Raw genomic sequence first — 22,206 nt, forward strand, 5'->3', positions numbered from 1 at the left:
TTCCCTTGATAAAGATCCGGGTCACGAGAGGTTCCAACATCTTGTCAAACTAACAATGTAGGAGGAACCCGCGAGGAGCCCAGCCATATAGCACAGCTTCACACTACTTACGGACACACAACACGAGTACATGACGTCGATGCTTCCTTGATAGAGATTCAGGTCAGAGAAGCTTCTTAAACCTTGCCAAACTAATAATGAAGGAGGATCCTGCTCGGAGCCCAACCATGTAGTACAGCCTCACACTTCTAACAAACACAGCACGAGTACATGACGTCGATGCTTGATAAAGATTCGAGTCACGAGAGCTTCTAACTTACTAGAATACTCTGCTTGGAAGCCAACCGAAGAGTGTAGTCTAGCATCAATGAGTCCTTTCCCCCTATAATAAAAATTATAAAAAATGAGTTATCTAACCCAACGCGCTCTACAAATCAAAATCTACAGACTTTCATTGACGGAATGCAGCACGCTACTCCCCTCTGGCTCGGCCCAAAGCATATTAAATATCATCTTATCGCAGGGTAATATGAAGCTGAAAATTGCACGCAGACGACGCCAAGACAGAAAATATCAAAGCATCATGCACGCATAGCATAAATTTTCATACTTTTAACTGACCTGTCTTTTGGTGTAATTAAAAACAAATAGCCCGGTTTCAAGGACACCATAATTAGGGCGTAATTAAAATAGGGATTGAGGTGGTGGCCGAATGGTCAGCGTGCGGGGGTGGTGAGCCCGTGGACCAAGGTTCGAGTCCCATGAAACACGCTGACTTTTCAAACCAACGCCGAGTGGCAGAAGATTACCCACGGTCTTCAATCACCCTAACTTCAGTAACTTCGTTCAAGAGCAGCACCAGGGGGCATCAAGGGCAAAGGAAGAGTCACACATCAATATTTAAGAAGGGAGACAAATCTTCTATGCAAAACTATAGGCCGATTAATTTGACGTCAGTTATAGGTACAATGCTTGAGTCAATAATAGCAGATAGTATTGGGGACCAGACATAATTTAATTCACGACTCACAGTATGGGTTTAAAGTCGTGCCTTACTAATCTTTTATCCTTTTACAATAGAGTATACGAGGCAGCTGACAATGATGAGAGTTACGATGTAGTTTATCTTGATTTTAGTAAGGCCTTCGATAAGGTACCTCACCAGAGACTGTTAAATAAAGTCAGGGCTCATGGAATAGGAGGGAAGGTTTATTATTGGATTAGGGCGTGGATTAGCGACAAGAAACAAAGGGTTATCATTAACGGTAAAAAATCCGAATGGGGTAATGTTACCAGTGGGGTTCCTCAAGGTTCAGTTTTAGGCCCGCTTTTATTCATTATCTACATCAATGACATAGACAATGGGATAACTAGTGACATAGGTAAATTTGTGGATGACACCAAAATAGGACGCACTATTAGGACAGGGGAGGATGCTAGAGCACAACAGGAGGATCTCAACAAACTGTCAGCTTGGTCAGAGAAATGGCAGATGAATTTTAACATCACCAAGTGTAGCGTACTAAGTGTGGGAACACGCAACCCATTACACGGGTATAGTTTGGACTCCCAAGGGATAGGTAGAGCAGAGTGTGAAAGGGATTTGGGAGTGTTAGTGAACTCTGACCTAAAACTAAGGAAGCAATGTATTAGTGCGAGGAATAGGGCTAACAGGGTATTAGGCTTTATTAACAAGACGGTAACCAACAAAAGTGCAAAGGTCATCCTCAGACTCTATTTAGCGTTAGTTAGGCCACACTTAGATTATGCTGTCCAGTTTTGGTGCCCACACTACAGAATGGACATCAACTTGCTAGAATCAGTTCAGAGGAGGATGACCAAGATGATTAAGAGACTGAGGAAACTCCCATATCAAGATAGGCTGAAACATCTCAACTTACATTCACTAGAAAGACGAAGAGTGCGGGAAGATCTGAAAAAAGTATTCAAATGTGTCAAGGGTTACAACAAAGGCGATATAAGTAAAGTACTGAGAATTAGCCAGCAGGATAGAACATGCAGTAATGGATTTAAATTAGAAAAGTATAGATTTAGGAGGGAAATAGGCAGGCATTGGGTTAGTAATAGGGTGGTGGGGGAATGGAATAGACCAAGCAATCACATAGTGAGTGCAGGGACGATAGCTTGTTTTAAGAGTAGACTTGATAGCTACATGGACGAGGATGACAGGTGGTAGTGGGGGGAATCTGGAGCTGCCGTGTGTAGGTCATTCGGGCTCTTGCAGTCTCCCTATGTTCTTATGTTCTTATGTTCTTATGTACTACTACTACTACTACTGCTACAACTCTAACGGGCTACCACACACAACTCAATCAGTGACTACGATCATTATCTTTTATTTTATTAAAACTACATTTAGTACATTACAGAGAACGGGATTAGTGTCGATAGACAGATGAAAAGATAGATATACCTTGATCTCTCTCTCTCTCTCTCTCTCTCTCTCTCTCTCTCTCTCTCTCTCTCTCTCTCTCTCTCTCTCTCTCTCTCTCTCTCTCTCTCTCTCTCTCTCTCTCTCTCTCTCCACTTCTTTTTTTCATATGCGTTTTCTTTCTCTTCCCTTCCCCTCCGATATTTGCTGACGTCACAATCTGAGCGGGCTGAGGTGCTGAAGGGAATCGAACCTGGGACCTCTTGCTTGTGCGCCGCGTCTGCTACACTCTACACTTCATAAAGAAAGACAAAGAGCGAGAGTCGTGCGTCACAGCGTCACGTCCGAGGTGTCGTTCTTCTCGAGGTCGTGGTCGTCGTCGTCGCGTTGGTCGCGGTACCGTCGGGCCAGGCGGCGTAGGGCGCGGCGCTCCCTGAGGCACTCGTGGCGAATGTGGTGCCAGTGGAAGAGCAGCACCATCACCACCACCACCACCGCCAGCCCCGCGCACACCTGCAACGGCACACCTATCACACACCTGTCACACCTCAGCCACGCCTACCACCCACTTAATACTGCTACTACTGCTGCCGTTCTACTCCTTGTCCTCCTCCTACTGCTACCATTACTACTACTACTACTACTACTACTACTACTACTGCTGTTACTACTACTACTACTACAACATAAAAGATACCTCCACCCATTTTTATTTACCCGACACATAATAATGGAGGGCTCCATAGCTTGGAGGTCTCGACTACTATTACTATTACCCCAGCCTCACCACTAACACACCCCTACAGCAACCCGTACCACCAACAAACAATTTACCCCAACCGACACACACACACACACACACACACACACACACACACACACACGCCGTACCTGTATGAGCGGCGGAATGGCGGGGTCCAGGGCGGCGGGGGCGGCGGCGTCAACACTCAGCAGCGGCGGCGACTCCTCCGAAGACACCTCCACGCCGCGCCGCGCCTCCCCCCTGCAGGAGTGTGTGTGTTAGGACAGCTGCTACTACTGCTGCTGCTGCTGCTACTACTACTATTACAACAACAACAACTACTACTACTACTACTACTACTACTACCTCTACTACAGTAAAAAGTATAAAAAAAACATTGCTCGCATACCTGTGGGAATGTGAGAGTAAGGACTTGTAACCCTCAATAATCCTTCTATGTATTTAAAGAGATGAGGGGGGAGGGGGGAGAAGGATTGGAGGAAGGAAGGTTGGGGAGATGGGGAGGAATAGCTGGGTTGGGCGTGTGTGTAAGGGAGGGAGGGGAAGGTAAGGGAAAGAACCTATACAAGTAAGTTCCCGGGGTGTATGGATCCGAACCAAGGCACCAAAACTATGATCATACATAAGAACATTAGAACATAAGAATCCCTCATACACAAGAACATAAGGGTCATATTCTTAAACATTTCGGAGCCATAGTAGTTATAACTGACAAGGCTTTCGTAGGAGGTTTAGGCCTTTCCAGGGGTAGTTTAATGACCGTGGTGGTAGTCTGAGCCTTCTTCTGTACCGTGAACCTAAAGAAACACACATTTGACAAGGCTTAGGGTAGTTTAATGACCCTGGTGGTAGTCTGAGCCTTCTTCTGTACCGTGAACCTAAAGAAACACACATTTGACAAGGCTTTCGTAGGAGATCTAGGCTTTTCTAGGGGTAGTTTAATGACCCTGTTGGTAGTTTGACCCTTCTTCTACACAATGAACATATAAAAATACCCATTAGAACCTGACTGATCTCATTTTCGGCGTTTGGAAATAGTTGATGTGAGGAGTGAGAGCGTCAGAGAATACCGACTTAAGAATCACATAAGAATCACCTTTAAGTCATCCTTGCTGTGACTCCGCACCCACCTGAGCGAAGGATGCTGCTCCTCCCCGCCGTGCAGCACCGCCCTCAACACGTTGTAGAAGCGGTGCGTGGCGTTGAGAGCCGCGTCCTCCACCCACGAAGGACGAGAAGTGGAGACGCTGGTGGTGTTGAGAGACGGCGGCAGGACGGGCGAGGGGGCAATCACGCGTAGGACCGTGTTACTATCGCTCAGACCCTGGTCATACGCGAGGCTGTGGAGGTGGTTGTGGTGGGCGGGGTCGAGGATGGACTGGTGGTGGTGGTGGTAGGGGTGGTGGACAGGGTCATCCCAGGGCGGCACGACGGAGATGGTGGGCAGGATGGTGTAGCGGCCGCTCCCCTGTGAGGATAGCAAGACACCGTCACTCCCTCACAGAGAAGAGCAGAGACCCTGACCTAATTGTCGGGGTGGGATGCTGACCCTAACTCAACTGTCGGGGTGGGATGCTGACCCTGACTCAACTGTTGGGGTGGGATGCTGACCCTGACCTAATTGTCGGGGTGGGATGCTGACCCTGACTCAACTGTCGGGGTGGGATGCTGACCCTGACTCAACTGTCGGGGTGGGATGCTGACCCTGACCTAATTGTCGGGGTGGGATGCTAACCCTGACTTAACTGTCGGGGTGGGATGCTGACCCTGACTCAACTGTCGGGATGGGATGCTGACCCTGACTGAACTGTCGGGGTGGGATGCTGACCGTGACTCAACTGTCGGGGTGGGATGCTGACCCTGACTGAACTGTCGGGGTGGGATGCTGAGACCCTGACTCAACTGTCGGGGTGGGACTGGGATGCTGACCCTGACTCAGCTGTCGGGGTGGGATGCTGACCCTGACTCAACTGTCGGGATGGGACTGGGATGCTGACCCTGACTCAACTGTCGGGGCGGGATGGCAACTCTGCCCGAAAAATCTGTCCCCCCGGCTCGTACGCCGATGACTATACACACTTTCACTGGTGATAACAGACGATAATAATAACAATAATAACAACAATAACCGTAGCAAAACTTACCGCACTTGGGTCCTCTGACCGACGCGAGCCCCCGGGTATCACAGCGTCGCCTGGGGGTTGCTGCGGCGGCGGGGCGAGGAGCGAGGTGACGGGGGAGGGGCAGCAGAACCTCACCACCCCGGACACCCTCACGAGCAGGCTGCTATCCCCCTCCCACCCGGCGGCCATGACGGAGGCGGAGGAGGAAAAAGAAAGGAGGTGAAGATGAAGGAGGAAAGGAGGAGGAAGTGAAGATGAAGGAGGAAAGGAGGAGGAGGTGAAGATGAAGGTGAAGGAGGAAGAGCGGGAGGAGGAGGAGGAGGAGGAGGAGATGAAGGTGAAGGAGGAAGAGCGGGAGGAGGAGGAGGAGGGGGAGGAGGAGGAGGAGGTGAAGGGGTTGATGTAAGAGGAAAGTAGGTGAAGGTGAAGGAGGAGGAGGAGGTGAAGGACTTGGAGAAGGAAAGGAGGTGATGGAGGTGAAGGAGTAATAAGATGTGAAGGAGGAGGAGGAAGAGGAGGAGGAGTAGGAGGAGGTAGCCGTGTACAGCGTCCCTCGGTGAAGGATTTTAAGGAGTCTTGCTACATGACGAAGGCCTTGTCAAACTCGGATCAATGTTTCTTCTCTGTTTCCTTCCGATTTCCCTTTTAATGTGTGTATGAAGAGCTTTATTTTCTTCTTCTTTTTGTCTTACACAGTTCTTAAATGTTCTGGCTACATCACGAAGGCCTTGTCGAGCGCAGATCAATGTGTTTTATTCTGTCTGTTTGTTTTTATCTGAATCTTGTAGAATGAACAGTCGGGATGGAGGGGGAGGAGGGGATAGGGTCATGCGATTAGGGAGAAAGATGAAAGGGTTTTTTTTTTTTTTACAACATAGGAGACAGCTCAAGGGCACACAAAAAAAGGAAGCAATAATATAAAAAAAAGCCCGCTACTTGCTGCTCCTAAAAAAAGTATCAATGCACATTAATTAAAAGGAAAACCACAATTAGAGAAAAGTCAACGAATAAATTGGTTATCGCATTAGAGAAAGTTGGAGAAAATTATGAAAACTAGAGAATTGGAGAGTACTGTAGGTGTTTAATTAAGCTCCACAGCACTTCTCTTTTTCCCACGTCTCCATAGCGTCTCACTTTCATTCACCCTCAAGGCTTTTTTTTAATCCAAATCTTCCTTTTTTCTACACGTTATAACTTTTTCGCATTGTATCATTGCATTTTTAATCTTCGTGGCTGTAGCAAGGTCACTCGATTCACTGCTAATACCACCACCACTACATACATATAGTCTTTTTTTATTTTCAATCTAAGTATTCCTGTTTTTCTGTTACTTGACTTCCTCGCTTATGTGTCTTATTCTCGTTTCCTTATACTCTTCTTCATTCTCCTCTTTCCCCTTTATCTCTTCTTCTGCTTTTGAACCATATTCCTCATCTTTTCTTCCTTCTCTTTCTGTCACTTTCCTTCTTTCTTTATGTTCTTTATTCTCCTACTACTTCTACTACCACTACGTAACTCCAATTCAAGTCTTCCTTTTATCAATTAGTTAACTTCCTTGGTATCGTATCACTGCATTATTCTCTAAGTCTTCGTGGCGGTAATAAAGTCCCTCGATTTTTAACTAATACTACTGCTTGGCCTACGTATATATACAATCTTTTTTCCAATCCAAATCTTCCGTTTTTTTCCCATTGGTTAACTTCTTTGGCATCGTATCACTGCATTATTCTCTAAGTCTTCGTGGCGTTAATAAAGTCCCTCGATTTTTAACTAATACTACTGCTTGGCTTACGTATATATACAATCTTTTTTCCAATCCAAATCTTCCTTTTTTTCCATTATTTAACTTCTTTGTTATCGTATCACTGCATTATTCTCTAAAGTCTAAGTATTCGGTAGTAAAGTCACTCGGGTCACCTAACTGCTACTACCAGCACTATATCACTCGGCCTCCATACATACAGTCCTCTTTTCCATCCAGAGCTTAATTCTTTTTCTATTGGTTAACTCTCTCGTTATTGCAGCACTGTTTCCTGAGACGCCGTTGTTGTAGTAAAGTCACTCGGTTCACTTAACTACTACACCACTCGGCCTACATACATACTCTAAAGGGCTCTCGTAATGTTGACTGAGTAAGCGGGTGGATGGGGTGTGGTCAGCTGGTCGGCGGGGCTCACAAGGGTCGCTCGGTAGTAAATAAACAGACGGTGACTACACGCACGTGCTTAGGTTTGGCCGGAGGAAGAGAGACTGACGAGCTTGAGCTTTCCTAGACCTAGACCCCGAGCCACCCCCCTGCTGTTGGTCTCTCTCTTCTCTTTACTTCCCCTCCTCCTCCTCCCCCACCTGTGATGTTTCCTCTCCTTCCTCTTCCTAAGTTTTTCTCCCTCCTCTGATCTTTACCTTCTTCCGATTATTTCTCCTCCTGCATGTTCCCTTCTCCTCTCTCTTCCATTTCCAGGCCTTCTTCCTCCTCTGTTCTATTCCTTCTCCTCTGCATGTTATATCTTCTCTCCTAAATCTTTCTCTCACCTCCTCCTCCTTTTTCTATTCCTCCTCCTCTTCCTACTCCAAAGCATTTCTCCCTCCTCTATTTTTCCTCTCCTTATTTTACCTTCTATTCCTTCTCTGCATGTTACACCTTCTCTCCTTCTATATATTTCACTCTCCTTCTCCTCCTTCTTCTACTCCTGCTTGTTCCTACTCCTAACCCTTTCTCTCTCCTATGTTCTAACCCCCCCTCGTTTCCTCTCCTCCTCCTCCTGTGAATGTTCCCTCCTCTTCCTTCTACTTCTAACCCTTTCTTCATCCATCTCCTCCTTATCCCCCTTCACTTCGAGTCCTCCACCACATGGCTTAGGAGTCGTGAGGTGATTCCTAAGCACTTTCAGGAAGTAGCTGTTTCTTACACTCTTCTCTCCACCTTCTTCCTCTTCCTCCCTTCCCCTCCACCCATCAATTTTCGTCATCAACCCCCCGTGATTACATCAGCCAAACACCTAACAACTCAGATGAAGACGCGTTACAAATCCAGATGAAGTAATGTACGTAGTGTAGTTGTATGGCATAGGTTGCCCTTCCTTGTTCTCCCCTCTCTCTCTCACACACACACACACACACACACTCATAAGAAGCAACTGTTCCATCCAATCTTCCCTCCCCTCCCCACCCTTCCCGTCCACCCACCATTCCTCACCCTCAATCCCTCCGTGATAGCCCCAGCCAAACACCTAACAGCACTTAGATGAAGACGCGTTACACACCGTTACCGCGCCCCAAGGCATGGCGCAAACCGTTACTGCGCCGACGGCACTTAAGATAATTTATTTGTCACATTGTAATACATTAATGCATACAAGTGAAAATCTTTGTGGCTACAGGCCCCAAAAGAGTAACTGATTATATTGATTAATTAATTGATTGATAGAATGTACGGAAATGTTACGAAGATGAGCACCGAGGCAACGCGCGGCTGTGGTGAATACTCCCTAAATAAATATATGTCCATTGTAACCATCCATGAACGAGTCTGCCCGTTATTACAAGGCAGACACGTGATATAGTAACTAATACTCTGGTTATTCCCCGCGTCAGCTGTGACTACGGACCGAATCCCCGCTCGCCTCCACCCGTCCCTGAGGCGTCGCGTGTGGGGGGCGGGGCCGACTGCTCCACTTTACAGACCCGTCAATTACATCCTGTTAATTGCACGGTGTTGTGTGCCGATGGTGGACGCTTGCTACTACGCTAGCAACTACCTCATTGGGACGGGGTTGGTCTTTATTGGTAGAAGTAGTGATAGTAGTATAAGTAGTAGTAGTAGTAGTAGTAGTGGTAGTAGTAGTAGTAGTAATAGTAACAGTAATACAAGTAGTAGTAGTAGTAGTAGTAGTAATGGTAGTAGTTTTAGTAGTATCATTATTTTATTCTTATTGCTCTCATCACCGCGCGCACACACACACACACACACACACAGACCAATTAGCAACCCTCGTACTCAGCCACACATACAAACAAGCAAATTAATCAAATAATAATCCCGTCACGTGGAATGTAAAAACACAACAGAAGAGGAGGTGGTGGTGGTGGAGGAGGAAGAAGAGAACTCAAGTGTGTCTGACCAACCGTTCGTCTGTTTGTCAGTAGGTCACAATGGGCCATCTGTTGCTGTTCATTCTCTCTCTCTCTCTCTCTCTTCAGTTTGTTCCTACTCGGTTTATATTTTCTAACAAGTCTCTTCGTCAGTGAGCGAGAGACGAGAGCACAATGTCACGTTTTTCTGGTCCCTCTCAGCATCCCAACAACACACCTACTTCGTAATGCCCCTAAAACCTCCGGGTGTCGGTACTGGGTTGTGTCCCGCCTCCAGGGTGTGTGGGGGTGAGAAGTTTCAGATCGACATTAACAGACGTTTCCACCTCTCAGATCAATTATTTTCGAAGTGGAGATTAATTGGGTTCTCGTGAGTGTTCTTTTAGGTTCATGGTACAGAGGAAGGGTCAAACTACCACCAGGATCATTGAACTACTCCTGTAAACGCCCACACCACAAATTTTAGATAGAAATTTGATAGAAATTTTAAATATAGAAATTTTATAGATAGAAATATAGATAAATAGAAATTTTACATATATGGAAATTTTAGATAGATATAAATATCAAATAAGACAAATTTTAGATAAAAATTTCAGATAGATAGAAATTAAAGATATAGAAAAAATTTATACAGAAATTTTATAAATAAATAGAAAACAATAGAATAGAAAGTAATTATAGACAGATGGATGAGATTGACAGACCCAGAGATAAATAGATACATAGACACATATAAAGATTTATGGATAATAACTATTATAATTATAAAACATAGATAAATGACAGACCAACATGTATAAATAAAAAAACATATACAGACTATAAAAGAAGAAGAAAAAGAAGAAAAGGAAGAAGAAAAAGAACAAGAAAATGACAACATTAGATGAATAGATAAACAGAAAAATGCAGATAGAAAGGTGAACATACTGAATGATGTAAATATATTGATAAAGTTAACATATTGATGGAAGTATATGTATTGATAAAGTAAATATATTAATAGAAGTAAATATATTGATTGAAAAAGTAAATATATTGATAGAAGTAAAGATATTGATGAAATATATTGAGAAGTAAATATATTGATTGAAAAAGTAAATATATTGATGGAAGTAAATAAATTGATTGAAGTAAATATATTGATGGAAGTTGATATATTGATAAAGTAAATATATTGTTAGATAATTAGTAAGTATACATATTGATAAAGTAAATATATTGATAAAGTAAATATAATGGTAGAGGTAATATATCGATGAAAGTAAATATAGATAGATAAAAAGTAAATATATTGATAAAGTAATTATATTTATGAAAGTAAAGTAAATGTATCATTAAAGTATATATACTGATAAAGTATATATATTGATAAAGTAAATATACTGATGAAAGTATATTGATACAGTAAATATATTGACTGACAAGGTAATATTTTGACAAAGAAGGTAAATATAATAATAAAGTAAATGCATTGATAGAATGTAAATATACTGATAAAGTAAACATATTGATAAACATATTGATAAAGTAAATATTTTGATAAGAGAAATATATTGATGAAGGTAAAGTAAATATATTGACTGAGAAAGTAAATATATTGATTGATAAAGTAGCAAAATAGAGAGGAAAAGAAAACACTGAGACCATTACAAACTTTACTCTTTCAAACACACTAACAAGCACACTCATTCTTCCTCATAATATAACAACAAAAAAAAGAGAGAAAAACAAACAGGGTAACTAACTAACTGGCTAAATGGTACACATGCTCAACCTACCAGTGCAGGACTACCACTTCATACCCCCCTTGCCTCCTCCCCTCCCTTTCCCTTTCCCTCTCATCGCCGGCATCTGATTCCTGCCCTTCCCCCCTCCAGGCCCTTTGTTGCCATGCTTCTTACCACTAAAACCACCACCACCACCACCACCACCTTCTCCTCCTCCTCCTCCCCCACCACCTTGTGTCTTCTTCTTCCTCTTCATCATGTTCTTCACCCTTCCCTCAATGTGCTTCTGCCGTTCAGTCTCTATCCTCTTGGTCTCCTTCACAATCTCGTCCTGTGTCCTCAGTTCCCTCTTGTAGCCTCGTTTGGGCCCCTTCTTGTCCCTTAGCAGCGGATGGGCCTTGTTGTAAGATCTCGGCCGCACAGCTGGAAAAATATAAGGACAAAGGAAGATAAATAGCATATGTATAGATTGGTACAGGACTAAAATTATGGAGTAAATAGCTTTGTTTGGACCCCAGTCCTGTCCCCTTATAGTATGACCATGACCTCACAGCTGGAGAACAGAAGGAAGATAAATATGTATAGATTGCTAAGATAAGGGAATACAGAAGGAACGAAGGTATATACATCTATAGATTGGTGATAAAAAAAAGTAATAGAGAAGTAGCCTTGTTTCGGCCCTTCCTGTTCCTTAGCAGTGGGTGAGTCTTGTTGTATGACCTCGGACCCACAGCTGGAGAACAGAAGGAAGGTATATATGTACAGATGATTGCCAAGCTAAAGTAATACAGAAGGAAGGTAAGTGTATATGGATTATTAATAATAAATCCTGTTCCTTGTCTGTCCCTCTCCTCAACATCCCTGTTACCATCTTCCATTTTCCCTTCTCAACTCCCACTCACCTGTGAAGTTCTTTCCTTTATTCTTGGCTCCTTTCCCTTGGTTACCGCCTCCTCCTCCCCCTCCCTCGTCATCACTGTTGTCGTCCTCCACCAGCTTCCTCTTCCCCTTCTCCACCCACTTCTGGTATCGGTTGGTCTTGTAGGAGGCAGCAATCCACACACCCGATTCTGTCTTGATCCTCTTCTGCTGAACCTGTTATGGGGGTGATACATGAAGGAAAGAGTATGTAACAAAAGCTTAATATGAAGGAGATGAAAAACAGAGAGGGAGGTGCATCAGGAAAGAGTAGATTGATTTTAAGGAAAGGAAGTGAGGGAAGGAAAGAAACTATGTAAAAATTAGGTAGAGATGAACAGAATATAGGATTGTCTAGTGTGGGGGAGACTCATGGGCTGTTCAACCCCATAAGAGAAAATAAGGACATTAAATGAGAAGAAGAAGACAGAAACTAAAGATAATCAACTCAGTAAGATAGTAAGACAGTAAGATATCTAAAAACTTGTACAGGAACAGAAGATAGGAAGTTAATTAAGTAAGGCAGTAGGATATTTAAAAACACTGTTATGGGTGTTTGTAGAGGAACAGAAGACATGGAGTTCAGTAAGATAATAAGACAGTATGTAAAATATCTAAAAACTTGTTCTAGGGGGTTGTATAAGAACAGAAGTTATCAAGTTCAGTAAGATGGTAAGACAGTAAGGCTTCTTCCCTTGAGCTGCTTCCATCACTGTAAAAATATAATAAAAAAAAAGACCATGACCTAACACTTTTTTTTTCTTACCTTTTTTTATATCTATTTATTTATTTATTTATTTATTTTCTGCTTCCATTACTCAAAAAATAAATAAATAAAAATAAGAAGGCAAAGCTGACCTGTGTGCCGACAAATCTCTTCTTCTGTCGGTCCCACTTGTGCAGTGCTGTGGTCTTCCGCTGCAGCGACTCGTCGTCCTGGACCAGATCCATCTGGGACATCTCCGCCTCCTTCTGGAAGCTGCTGCCCAGCGAGTACCTGAAGCAGCAGCAGCAGTTTGGGGTTAGTGTTTCCAAGGGCAGGTTATGGTAAGGAATCTTAAGCTTTTTACTACCTTGCCTCTCTAGAACTTGGCCCTTCCCTCCATGCCCCCTTGCATATATAGAAGTTATTGGCTGAACAAAAAATCAAACGTGTCCAACATGAAAGAAAGGGACCAGAGAATGGGACTCACTGAGAAGTATACAGGACAAATCAGTCCCCCCATGTGTTGTGAGGGATAGGTGGAGGGAGGTCAATAAGTACAGGAAATGGTAAGGCTAGTAGACAAAAGATTCCAAAAATTAAAGGTAGTAAAGGCAATACTTCTGAATGTTTTAATAAGCTTTTCAATATAAGCCCATGCTCTTGTTAAGAAAATAACATATACCAGAGAAATTTCTTTTTCCCCATGGCTTGTGCTCCAGCTGGAAATTACTAATGCCCCCCTATGGCAGCACACACCCCAGGTTAAGAACCCCTGCTCTAGTGGACCAGATCATCAAGCCAGAGAAGGAATGTAATTGCTTGCCGTCGAGAATTTAAACAGTTTTTTTTGGGGGGATACAAATTTACTGTTTGCATGTATTTGGTTTGCTGGATTTTCTGACTAGTGGAATTTGGGTAACTGGATTTTCTGACATGTGGAATTTGGTTATCTGGATTTTGTGACAAGTGGAATTCAGATTAATGAACTTGACTCAAACATCAAACAGCTCTGGTTCCTCACCCATCCTCAGCAAACACATTATCCTTGGTGTAGGGGATGTAGAAGTCCTTGTCCTTGAAGTCCTGCATCTCCTTGGTCTTCCTCGCCTTGCCGGGAATCTGGTTCTCACTCTCCTCGGCAGCCTTCCTCTTCTTGCCCTTTGGAGTGACACCGTTGGCAGCGTCAGGTTTAATATCATTTCCTTGTTTCCTCGTTCCCTTCGGCCCCACGATGGATAAGAAGGTCCTCTGTACTTCATCCTCGGTGCTCTGTTCTAGTCTCTCCACTTGCTCCTGTGCCTGTGAAGAGAAAATGACAACCATGAACATCACCATCATTATTTTCCATTATTAAGAGTGTGTGTGAGATGGAGGGGGGATTATTTACTCTCTATTCTTTCCCTCGAGTTGCCTGTCTCCTTTCCTGTAAATAAAATAACAGTAAAAAGTAGCCCATCGTATATACCTGCATAAAAATCAATCTCATTTAAAAGTTGAGTCTCCCCTAAAGAGCTATGATAAAATAATGCTCAGCTGAGTAACTTAACCCCCCTCCAGAAGGACACACTACCCATATAGAAGTAAGGGCTGTATTATTAAAACAGTTTGGCATCCAAGGACACATTTGACAAGGCTTTCGTAGGAGTTTTGGGCATTTCCATGGGTAGTTTAACGACCCTTGTGGTAAACTGATCCTTCCTCTGTGCCATGAACCGACGAAAACACTCATTAGAACCCAATTGATCTCCTTTCCGGCCTCTGGAAGGAGTTAATGTGAGAGGCAGAAGCATCTAAGAATGCCCACCGAAACCCCTAAACTTAGCCTAAAAAAAGTAAATGAAAAGTTGGTGCTCCTCTGAACAGTCTGCAGAATACTTCCCACTTGTCCCTGTCCTTAGTCTCTCTCTCTCTCTCTCTCTCTCTCTCTCTCTCTCTCTCTCTCTCTTTGTATAATGAGTCCACTCACTCTTTCCTCCCTTCACTTTTTATCAGGTATTTCCTTCCCCAGCATCACCATACCTGCTTAGCCTTGGCCTCCTTCTCCTCCCTGGCTGCCAGCTGCATCTTCAGGTTCTTGTGGAAAGTGTCGATTCTCCTGCCATCAAAGTCACGTTTTTCCTTCATGCTTGTTATGGACCTGACGCTTGACTCCTTGCGGTTCTTTATCATTTCAAATACAGTCTGGAATTAGATGTTTTTTATATAATCTCAAAGATCCCAAAAAAGTACCTAGGACACAAAAAAAGCAGTTATATCGTCAATTTGAATTTCGCGAGACTCTTTCGGTAAGAAGATGGCACCTGTGATGGAGGTGGCCACACTCCTATTCTGTGACTGCTTCTGCCCCGACCTACCCCTTTAGGCTGGAGGTTCCTGAGGGAATGCAGCAAGGCCAGGCGCTGCTCCTCCTGGTCTGGTGCACCCTCCACCAGCAAGGGATGGTAGCCAATCACACACAGCCGCTCGTTCTCCTTCATGCGCTTCACGCTCTCACTGCTCGATGATGGACGGCACCTCACGTACTGCTTGTAGGCGCCAGCGATACCAACCTTCATGTTACTCTGGAGATGTGGAGAAAATGATGAATGCAAGGCTCTAAATTTGATGATTGTGTTGTGGTATCTTTCCATATTTATGTATCTTCCTTCTTTTTCTATATTGTAAAGGAACACTAACATATCCATACACACACACACACACACACGTCTCCTTACCAGCTCCACGGAGGTCTGGTGGAGGTAGATGATCTGCTCGAGCTCGTTGTCCAGGACCGTCTGAGGCACGCTGCCGTACATGTAGTTCCAGTCCTCCCTCTTGCTCAGATCAGGTGGGTGAGGAGCAATTCTGGACAATGGCAGATTGTTATACATTATTATACTATAAGACAAACTTAATTATACATGACAGAATTATACATTATTATATACTGTACATAAGAAAGATGAGTGACTGCATTGCTTGTGTATGTGTGTGATTGTGAGGGTGTCCCCATTTCAAGGGATACCGACCTGGTGTATAGATAGATAGACATAAAGATTTAACTACGATACATAAGAGAATTATACATTATCATACATAAGAAAAATTTAATTATACATAAGACAGAGCTATATTATTATACATATGACAAAATAATTACACAGAACTGTACATTATTGTTCTTTTAAAGAAAAACAATGATAAATTCACTACTAAAACCATATTACCACCTCGTACACAAGCTGCCTAAGTCATTTTTCTGTGATTTCTAGATGTTTTACTAAATTTTCATCTTGTGACATATAAATATATTGGTATAGTTGTCTTTGTTCTTCTAGGGTGTGAGAGTTCTAAAACCTGCCATTATGTTTCTGCCTACATCATAAGCCGACTAAGAAAATACCAGTTTCTTACCAATTCCTAAAAAGTAAAAATTAATGACATGGGTGCCCTGATCCCTTAGTGTCTAGGAGGGGAGACTCACCTCAGCTCCTTGGAGAGGAACAAGTGGAGGTCCATGAGGTAGGAAGCCTCATCAGGGGCTATAAAAGAGTAAGCCACACCCGTCCTGCCAGCCCGGGCCACTCTGCCTGCAAGACAACGCCAAATATTTCATTGCTGTTCTTGTTTTATCTTTGGGTAGGACTGAGACCACTCACACACAACACACCGCGACAACAAGGTCACAACTCCTTGCCTGACGTTGCGTACCTACTCACTGCTAGGTGAACAGGGGCTACACGTGAAAGAAGATAAACCCAACTTATCTTCACCCGGCCGGGGAATCGAACCCCGGTCCTTCTGGTTGTGAGCCAGATGCTCTACCCCTGAGCTACTGGGCCGTGTGTGTGTGTGTGTGTCTGGTGTACACTACAAACTCAACAGGGGCACAAAGAGCACAATTACCATACCTTTCCCTCGCATCATCGACTTACCTACTCTGTGCACGAAGAGCTTAGGCTTGGCAGGAAAGTTGAAGTTGATGACATTGTCCAAGAGAGGAATGTCAATGCCTCGTGCCGCTACGTCTGTCACCAGCAAACAACGCACCTGCAGGCAGAGGAACGGGAACCAATGTTACACAGCTTCATCAGACAAGAGTTACAACTATTACTTTGCTGTGGCAGGATGAAAAGTACACTGACATCAGGTAGAGAGAGGGATGTGGAGAGTTGGAAGAGAGAGACCTTTGTCCTGTTGCAAAGATGAAGATTCTGAGCTCTTGTTTTCAATACACACAAGAAAACAAAAACAAAAATATAGAATAGAAAAAAACAAAACAAAAGATCTGCTCTCACAGACTAGTTCCTTAAAACTTAGCAATTTTAGAAAGTTAACATCAAATCACCTCAGGCCACTGCCCATATCCTACCTTTTTAGATTTACACTTAGCTCGAACAAACAGACTGGAATGAAACTACAGCATCTCTATGTACCTGTCTATCCCTCCTCATTTTGAAAGGTTCCATACAACATCAAATAAACTCAAGCCACTGCCTATACCTACCTTTTTGGTCTGAAACTTGGCGATGTTGATTTTCCTGGCCGCAGGGTCCAGTGAAGAGTAGCAGTAGGTGTTGGGGATGCTAGCCAAGTCCAGCGCCTGTCCCAAGAGTGAAAACCTCATCAGAATGGAGCAATAAAATGAATAGTAATATGCAAGACTTATCAACTTGTAAGATCTATGAGTTTTGTAAGCATTCCTTAGTGTCTACAGAGGAAGGGAACCTGCCAGCACCTGTCCAAAGTGTGTAAACCTTGTCAGATTGGAGCAATAAAATTAATAGGAATATGCAAGACTGATCACCCTATTAATGTGTACATAGGGGAAGGGAACCCACCAGCACCTCTCCCAAGAGTTTAAATATTTTCATAAATGGAACAACACTAGTAGTAAATCATCAACAAGACTGATCATCAACCTGTTAGATCCATGAGATTTGTGGAGATCCCTTTAGTGTATAAATAGGAGGAGGGAACCCACCAGCGCTTGTCCCATGAGTGCAAACCTTGTCATAATTCCAAAGTATATTATAATCACCAACAAGACTGATCAATCTGTTACAGCTATGAGCTTTGTGGGTGTCCCCTTACTGCTTATATAGGAAGGGAACCCACCCAAGACTTTAAAACCATGTCACAATGGAGCAATGCAGTACCTATCTGCAGTAGTATATATATAATCAACAAGACCAATCAACCTGCCCCCCACACATGAGCTTTGTGGGCATCTCTTCAGTGTGTACCCACCAGATGGAGGTACTCGACATGGTGCTTGGTGGCGGCGAAGATGACAGTTTGCTCCTTGTCGCTGATGACGTGCTGGAGGAGGTGGTAGAGGAGGGCAAGCTTGTCCTCCGAGTTACACTTAAAGAATGCCATCTTGAGGTTTTCCGAGAGCACGTGTTCTGTGTCTAACCTGAAGGACAAGGATAAGTATGTATAAGCCTTGACTTTTTGTGACAGCTAGGGAAGCAGCTCGAGGCAAAAAAAATGAAAATAAAAAAATCCACAAGAATGATTAAAAGAGTGTCTTTAATGTATACCAGATACAAAGAAAAATGAAAAAAATTGCATGAGGTGATCTCTCTTTTGACATTATGGTGATTAGAAGACAAAAAATAACCCATGAATGACTACATGAATGTCATAAATGTACCTTAGATTTAGAAAAAAGGAAGAGTTCAATGAGGTGATCCTAGGAGACCTAATTGCAGTATAAATGGCCTGAGCTATGGTATACAGAGCCTGAGCTACATTCCTGCAGTCCAGTCTTCATATGTATACTTATCCAGCTTTTACTCACACTGCTGTACACTCTTTGCCTCCACCACTTCTTCTAGCTCATTCAAAGTTTCTTTTCTTTACTACATAAAAGGAGGCAGCTCAAGAAAAAAAAAAAAAAAAAAAAGCAATAGTGCTGCTCCGGCAAAAAGCGTTCGGCTGAGGTGACCGAAAGTCATTTGGAGAAGTGTCTTGATACCTGTACTTTTCTGTGTTGTTAGGACTATTGAGCTGTCAACTGAATCCTTATTTTGAATGGCTTTAATTGCTTCCCTTCCCATGTTTTCCCTCTGTCCCACCTGCTGCTGCATCATGATGTTTAACCCCTTGACTGCAGATTTCCTACAAGAGGACATCACCAAGCTACAGGAAGGGATATTCAGCATACCAATACCACATGGGAAACACTCCACTATCCACCACAGAGACAGAGAAAGACCAGGCTACCAGTGAGGGTGAAAGCCGACCAATAGCAGTGGACGGGTTAATTCAGTCAAAAGATGAACCAATGCCTCACCTTATCAGCACAGGATCAGTCAGTCCGGCTCGGGCAAACTCCACCAAGAGCTTTGGGAGTGTGGCCGAGAACAGGAGGGTTTGGCGGGTCTCCGGCAGACGTTTCTGGATCTCAGTGAGCTGCTCTTGGAAGCCCATCTCAAAGAGCCGGTCAGCCTCATCATACACCACATACTCCACGCTGCTCAGCTTGAGGTTCATTTCCACACACACGTGCATCAGCCTGGGGGCACAAACACACACATGATAGAGGACACAAACAGCGGGAAATAATTATACTCATTACTTGTTTCAAGGAAGGAGAGTGAAGGACGGAGAGACGACTAACCTCCCTGGTGTGGCAATAATGATGTCCGGGTTGTCGTGCATCGCGGCAAACTGCCCCTCAAGGCTGTCCCCGCCCAGCACCACAGCTGCCCGCAGGCCTGTGAACCGCCCCATCTCCTTGGTGAATCGCAGTGTCTGGCAGAACGGACAAGGAAAGGCTACATTTTTTTACCCCTTATAACAAAGAAGGCAGCTCAAGGCAAAATAAGCAAAGACTAACAAAAAAGTTCACTATGCACTATACTTGCAATCCTTAACATGATAATTGTGTTAAAATGTACTTGCCAACTGAAAACTCACTTGACTTACATAGCCTCAGAGTAGGTAATATCTCTGCAGCAAGTTTCATCATTTCAAACTCACCAACAACATATTAAATTAACTTTAAACATACATAGATCAATAAAAACTGTCTTGTATCTAACTTACCAATTGAAAACCAACCTAACTTACATAGCCTCAAAGTACGTAATGCCTCTGCAGTACGTTTTGTCATTCTAAACCCACCAACAACACACATATATTAATGGAAACTGTCTCTAACTGTCTAACTCAACTGATACATAGGCCTCTCACTGTCTTATTTTTTTATCTGTGTCTGCTCACCAAGGGGTCATAAATCTCAATAATAATAATAATAATAATAATAATAATAATGATGAAAATTGTAAAACACATATGAAGCTTAAAATATTGTACAGATAAAGATAGATCAATAAACATGTACAGATAAAGAGATAAACAGACAAATAGATTAAACCTAGAATCTCATTATACATTTATATAATACATCAGATCATGGTCTAACTTAAGTGATACATAGGCCAGGAAGCCACTTAAGAGGGAGATGCCAGTTCTTTCCTCCACACTCACCTGCAGAGCGAGTTCCCTGGTGGGGGAGAGGATGAGCGCCCGGGCCCCTGTCTTGGCCGAGTGGGTCTGCAGCCTCTCAAACATGGGGATGAGGAAGCAAGCTGTTTTGCCGCTCCCTGTCCTTGCCATGGCCACCACATCCTTTCCCTCCAAGATCAAGGGGACTGTCTGCAGAGTAGTGAATGATTGCAAATGATCTATTCAAAAATAATGATAAAAACTTAGAAGTAAAATTCATATCAAGGTCAAAATACTTAAAAATATTGATTGACAAATAAATATAGACAGATAAATAGATAGACTCAAGAGGTTTGTTACCCACCTTGCGTTGAATGGGCGTGGGAACCTTGTAGCCTTTCTTCAAGACGCCTTGCAGTACAGGACCACAAAGCCCCATTGACTGCAGGAAGGAATAAGGTAAAATTAAGGGGCCCTGTTACAGTATACATTACAAAGTTCAAGGACTGAAAACATGCTTAAATTAAGACTCAGTAATATATTCCAATGCCAATGGTGTGAAGATATTGCAATTATTATAAGGCATATAAATAAGGTTATATTTTTACACAACTGATATCAAACACATTACCTGAAAGCCCCCACCCTTTTTCTTCTTGTTCTTCTTGGCAATAAGTTTACGGGTGTCCAGCTCCCCCTCCGAGGCATAGCCATCCAGAGGGGCGTCTGTGGCCTCCCAGCCCTCAAGCTCCTCCTCCATCCTCCTTTACACTGTAGCAGCGAAAAATCATTAAAATGAGCCATTCATGAAAAGTCAGTAACCTATTGTCACTTTGGCAGTAAATAAATAAGCATGGTGCCCACCAGATCGTAAATATTATTCAGACGTATCTGATATAATCCCTACTAGATGCAGCACATATAATGCATCAATAAAACTAGAAATGTAAAAAAACAGTTAAGTCTAACCTAACTTAACCTGGTAATACATATATCCTACAGTATATTCCCCCAGACCATATTTTATTAAATTAATATCTCATGAAACTAGTGATCCGCAACAGCAAAAGAATACAACAGTGTGTTGTACGTGCACAAAGTAGTACTTGATATAGCACAAAGGTGTCCTTCACAGTGACGTCCAAACTTCTGGAATAATACCCTGAATTTCTAACTTGTTGCTTCTAAATTAAGTTAATACCTTGGCACCACCAGGAAAGTAGCTTAAGGGGACCGTCTGGTAGATTTTAAGAAAAAATATGGAAAATGAGTTTAAGCCACTGAGAGATACAGGTGGGCTAGGACTGTTCACCCGTGGCCAGTTTTGGAAAAATCTCTATATTTAAAGGTCCCGCACACCCCCTGACTCACGTGGATGACAACTGTTTTTTGTTTACATCAATATTTGAGGTAAAATGTCATTACACACGTAATTATTAATAATTCTGATGCATTTTATCGATAAATCAAACGACTGGCAAAAAAAAGGGGGAGGCTGTGGCAAGGGCAAGCATCAAGGTAACGAAAAGAAGGCTGCGGCAAGTGCGAGCATCAAGGTATTGAGGTAACATTAGGATGAAAAAAAGGGGGGAGAGGCTGTGGCATCAAGGTAACGAAAAAGAGACTGCGCCAAGTGCGAGCATCAAGGTATTGAGGTAACATTAGGATAAAAAAAAGGGGGGGAGAGGCTGTGGCATGGGCAAGCATCAAGGTATTGCGGTACATTGGGATAAAAAGAGGTACTGGAGACAGGCATTCTCTGAGGGATGATGGGCGGTCACATGTTCGCCTCCCTTGGCTATTCTTACCTGGACTTCCTGTGGCTTGCTATGCTTAACTTATTCTCTTGCTTGGTCTTTCCCTCCTCACAGCGTTATTCCTTGCCCCGTCAATTAACGGCGAGTCCACGTCCTCTTAACGCCGACCATCACGGGCACCAAAACACCAACACGTGTGGACAAGAAGGCTGAGCGGAGGGAACCGTCTCAATGCCTGGTATTTTCCTCTCCACAGCGTCTAATGATATGAGATTCCTTTTAAAACTA

General features: G+C 43.3%; 2 protein-coding genes across 4 annotated transcripts; both read right to left on the reverse strand.

Annotated features, from left to right (window-relative positions):
• Positions 1–2,627: 2,627 nt before the first annotated feature.
• LOC126981954 (uncharacterized) lies at positions 2,628–7,596 on the reverse strand. 2 transcript variants are annotated; one of them, XM_050833682.1, is made up of 5 exons: positions 7,383–7,596; positions 5,300–6,059; positions 4,286–4,623; positions 3,284–3,395; positions 2,628–2,905 (listed from the first exon to the last, which is right to left on the reverse strand). In XM_050833682.1, the coding sequence occupies exons 2-5, from the start codon at positions 5,465–5,467 to the stop codon at positions 2,723–2,725; spliced, it is 801 nt and encodes a 266-aa protein (XP_050689639.1). In that variant the 5' UTR covers positions 5,468–6,059; positions 7,383–7,596; the 3' UTR covers positions 2,628–2,722. The 2 variants fall into 2 exon arrangements, with proteins under 2 accessions (XP_050689639.1, XP_050689636.1); XM_050833679.1 differs by having other exon boundaries at positions 5,300–7,596.
• Positions 7,597–11,015: 3,419 nt separating this feature from the next.
• On the reverse strand, positions 11,016–22,150 carry LOC126981928 (ATP-dependent RNA helicase DDX54-like). 2 transcript variants are annotated; one of them, XM_050833613.1, is made up of 17 exons: positions 21,970–22,150; positions 20,793–20,925; positions 20,526–20,603; positions 20,204–20,371; positions 19,332–19,465; positions 19,005–19,226; positions 17,954–18,122; positions 17,211–17,306; positions 16,639–16,753; positions 16,188–16,293; positions 15,439–15,568; positions 15,079–15,285; positions 14,744–14,905; positions 13,746–14,023; positions 12,877–13,015; positions 12,003–12,195; positions 11,016–11,523 (listed from the first exon to the last, which is right to left on the reverse strand). In XM_050833613.1, exons 2-17 carry the CDS (start codon positions 20,919–20,921, stop codon positions 11,162–11,164), a joined length of 2,688 nt encoding a protein of 895 aa, XP_050689570.1. In that variant the 5' UTR covers positions 20,922–20,925; positions 21,970–22,150; the 3' UTR covers positions 11,016–11,161. The 2 variants fall into 2 exon arrangements, with proteins under 2 accessions (XP_050689570.1, XP_050689560.1); XM_050833603.1 differs by having other exon boundaries at positions 20,793–20,932.
• Between the last annotated feature and the right edge of the window lie 56 nt (positions 22,151–22,206).

Source organism: Eriocheir sinensis, chromosome 4 (assembly GCF_024679095.1).
Source record: "Eriocheir sinensis breed Jianghai 21 chromosome 4, ASM2467909v1, whole genome shotgun sequence".
Lineage (NCBI taxonomy): Eukaryota > Metazoa > Arthropoda > Malacostraca > Decapoda > Varunidae > Eriocheir > Eriocheir sinensis.

What these genes read in the sequence shown, in the direction of transcription:
- LOC126981954 (XM_050833682.1), bottom strand. Translation starts at nt 5,467, where the DNA reads ATGGCCGCCGGGTGGGAGGGGGATAGCAGCCTGCTCGTGAGGGTGTCC. An exon ending in GAGCAGCATCCTTCGCTCAG is followed by an intron (nt 3,396 to 4,285) that starts GTGGGTGCGGAG and finishes ACACTCCTGCAG; the next exon opens with GGGGGAGGCGCGGCGCGGCG. An exon ending in CCATTCCGCCGCTCATACAG is followed by an intron (nt 2,906 to 3,283) that starts GTACGGCGTGTG and finishes GTGCCGTTGCAG; the next exon opens with GTGTGCGCGGGGCTGGCGGT.
- LOC126981928 (XM_050833613.1), bottom strand. Translation starts at nt 20,921, where the DNA reads ATGGAGGAGGAGCTTGAGGGCTGGGAGGCCACAGACGCCCCTCTGGAT. An exon ending in CCAAGTTTCAGACCAAAAAG is followed by an intron (nt 16,754 to 17,210) that starts GTAGGTATAGGC and finishes CTCTGCCTGCAG; the next exon opens with GTGCGTTGTTTGCTGGTGAC. An exon ending in AGGAGGCCAAGGCTAAGCAG is followed by an intron (nt 14,024 to 14,743) that starts GTATGGTGATGC and finishes TTCTCTTCACAG; the next exon opens with GCACAGGAGCAAGTGGAGAG.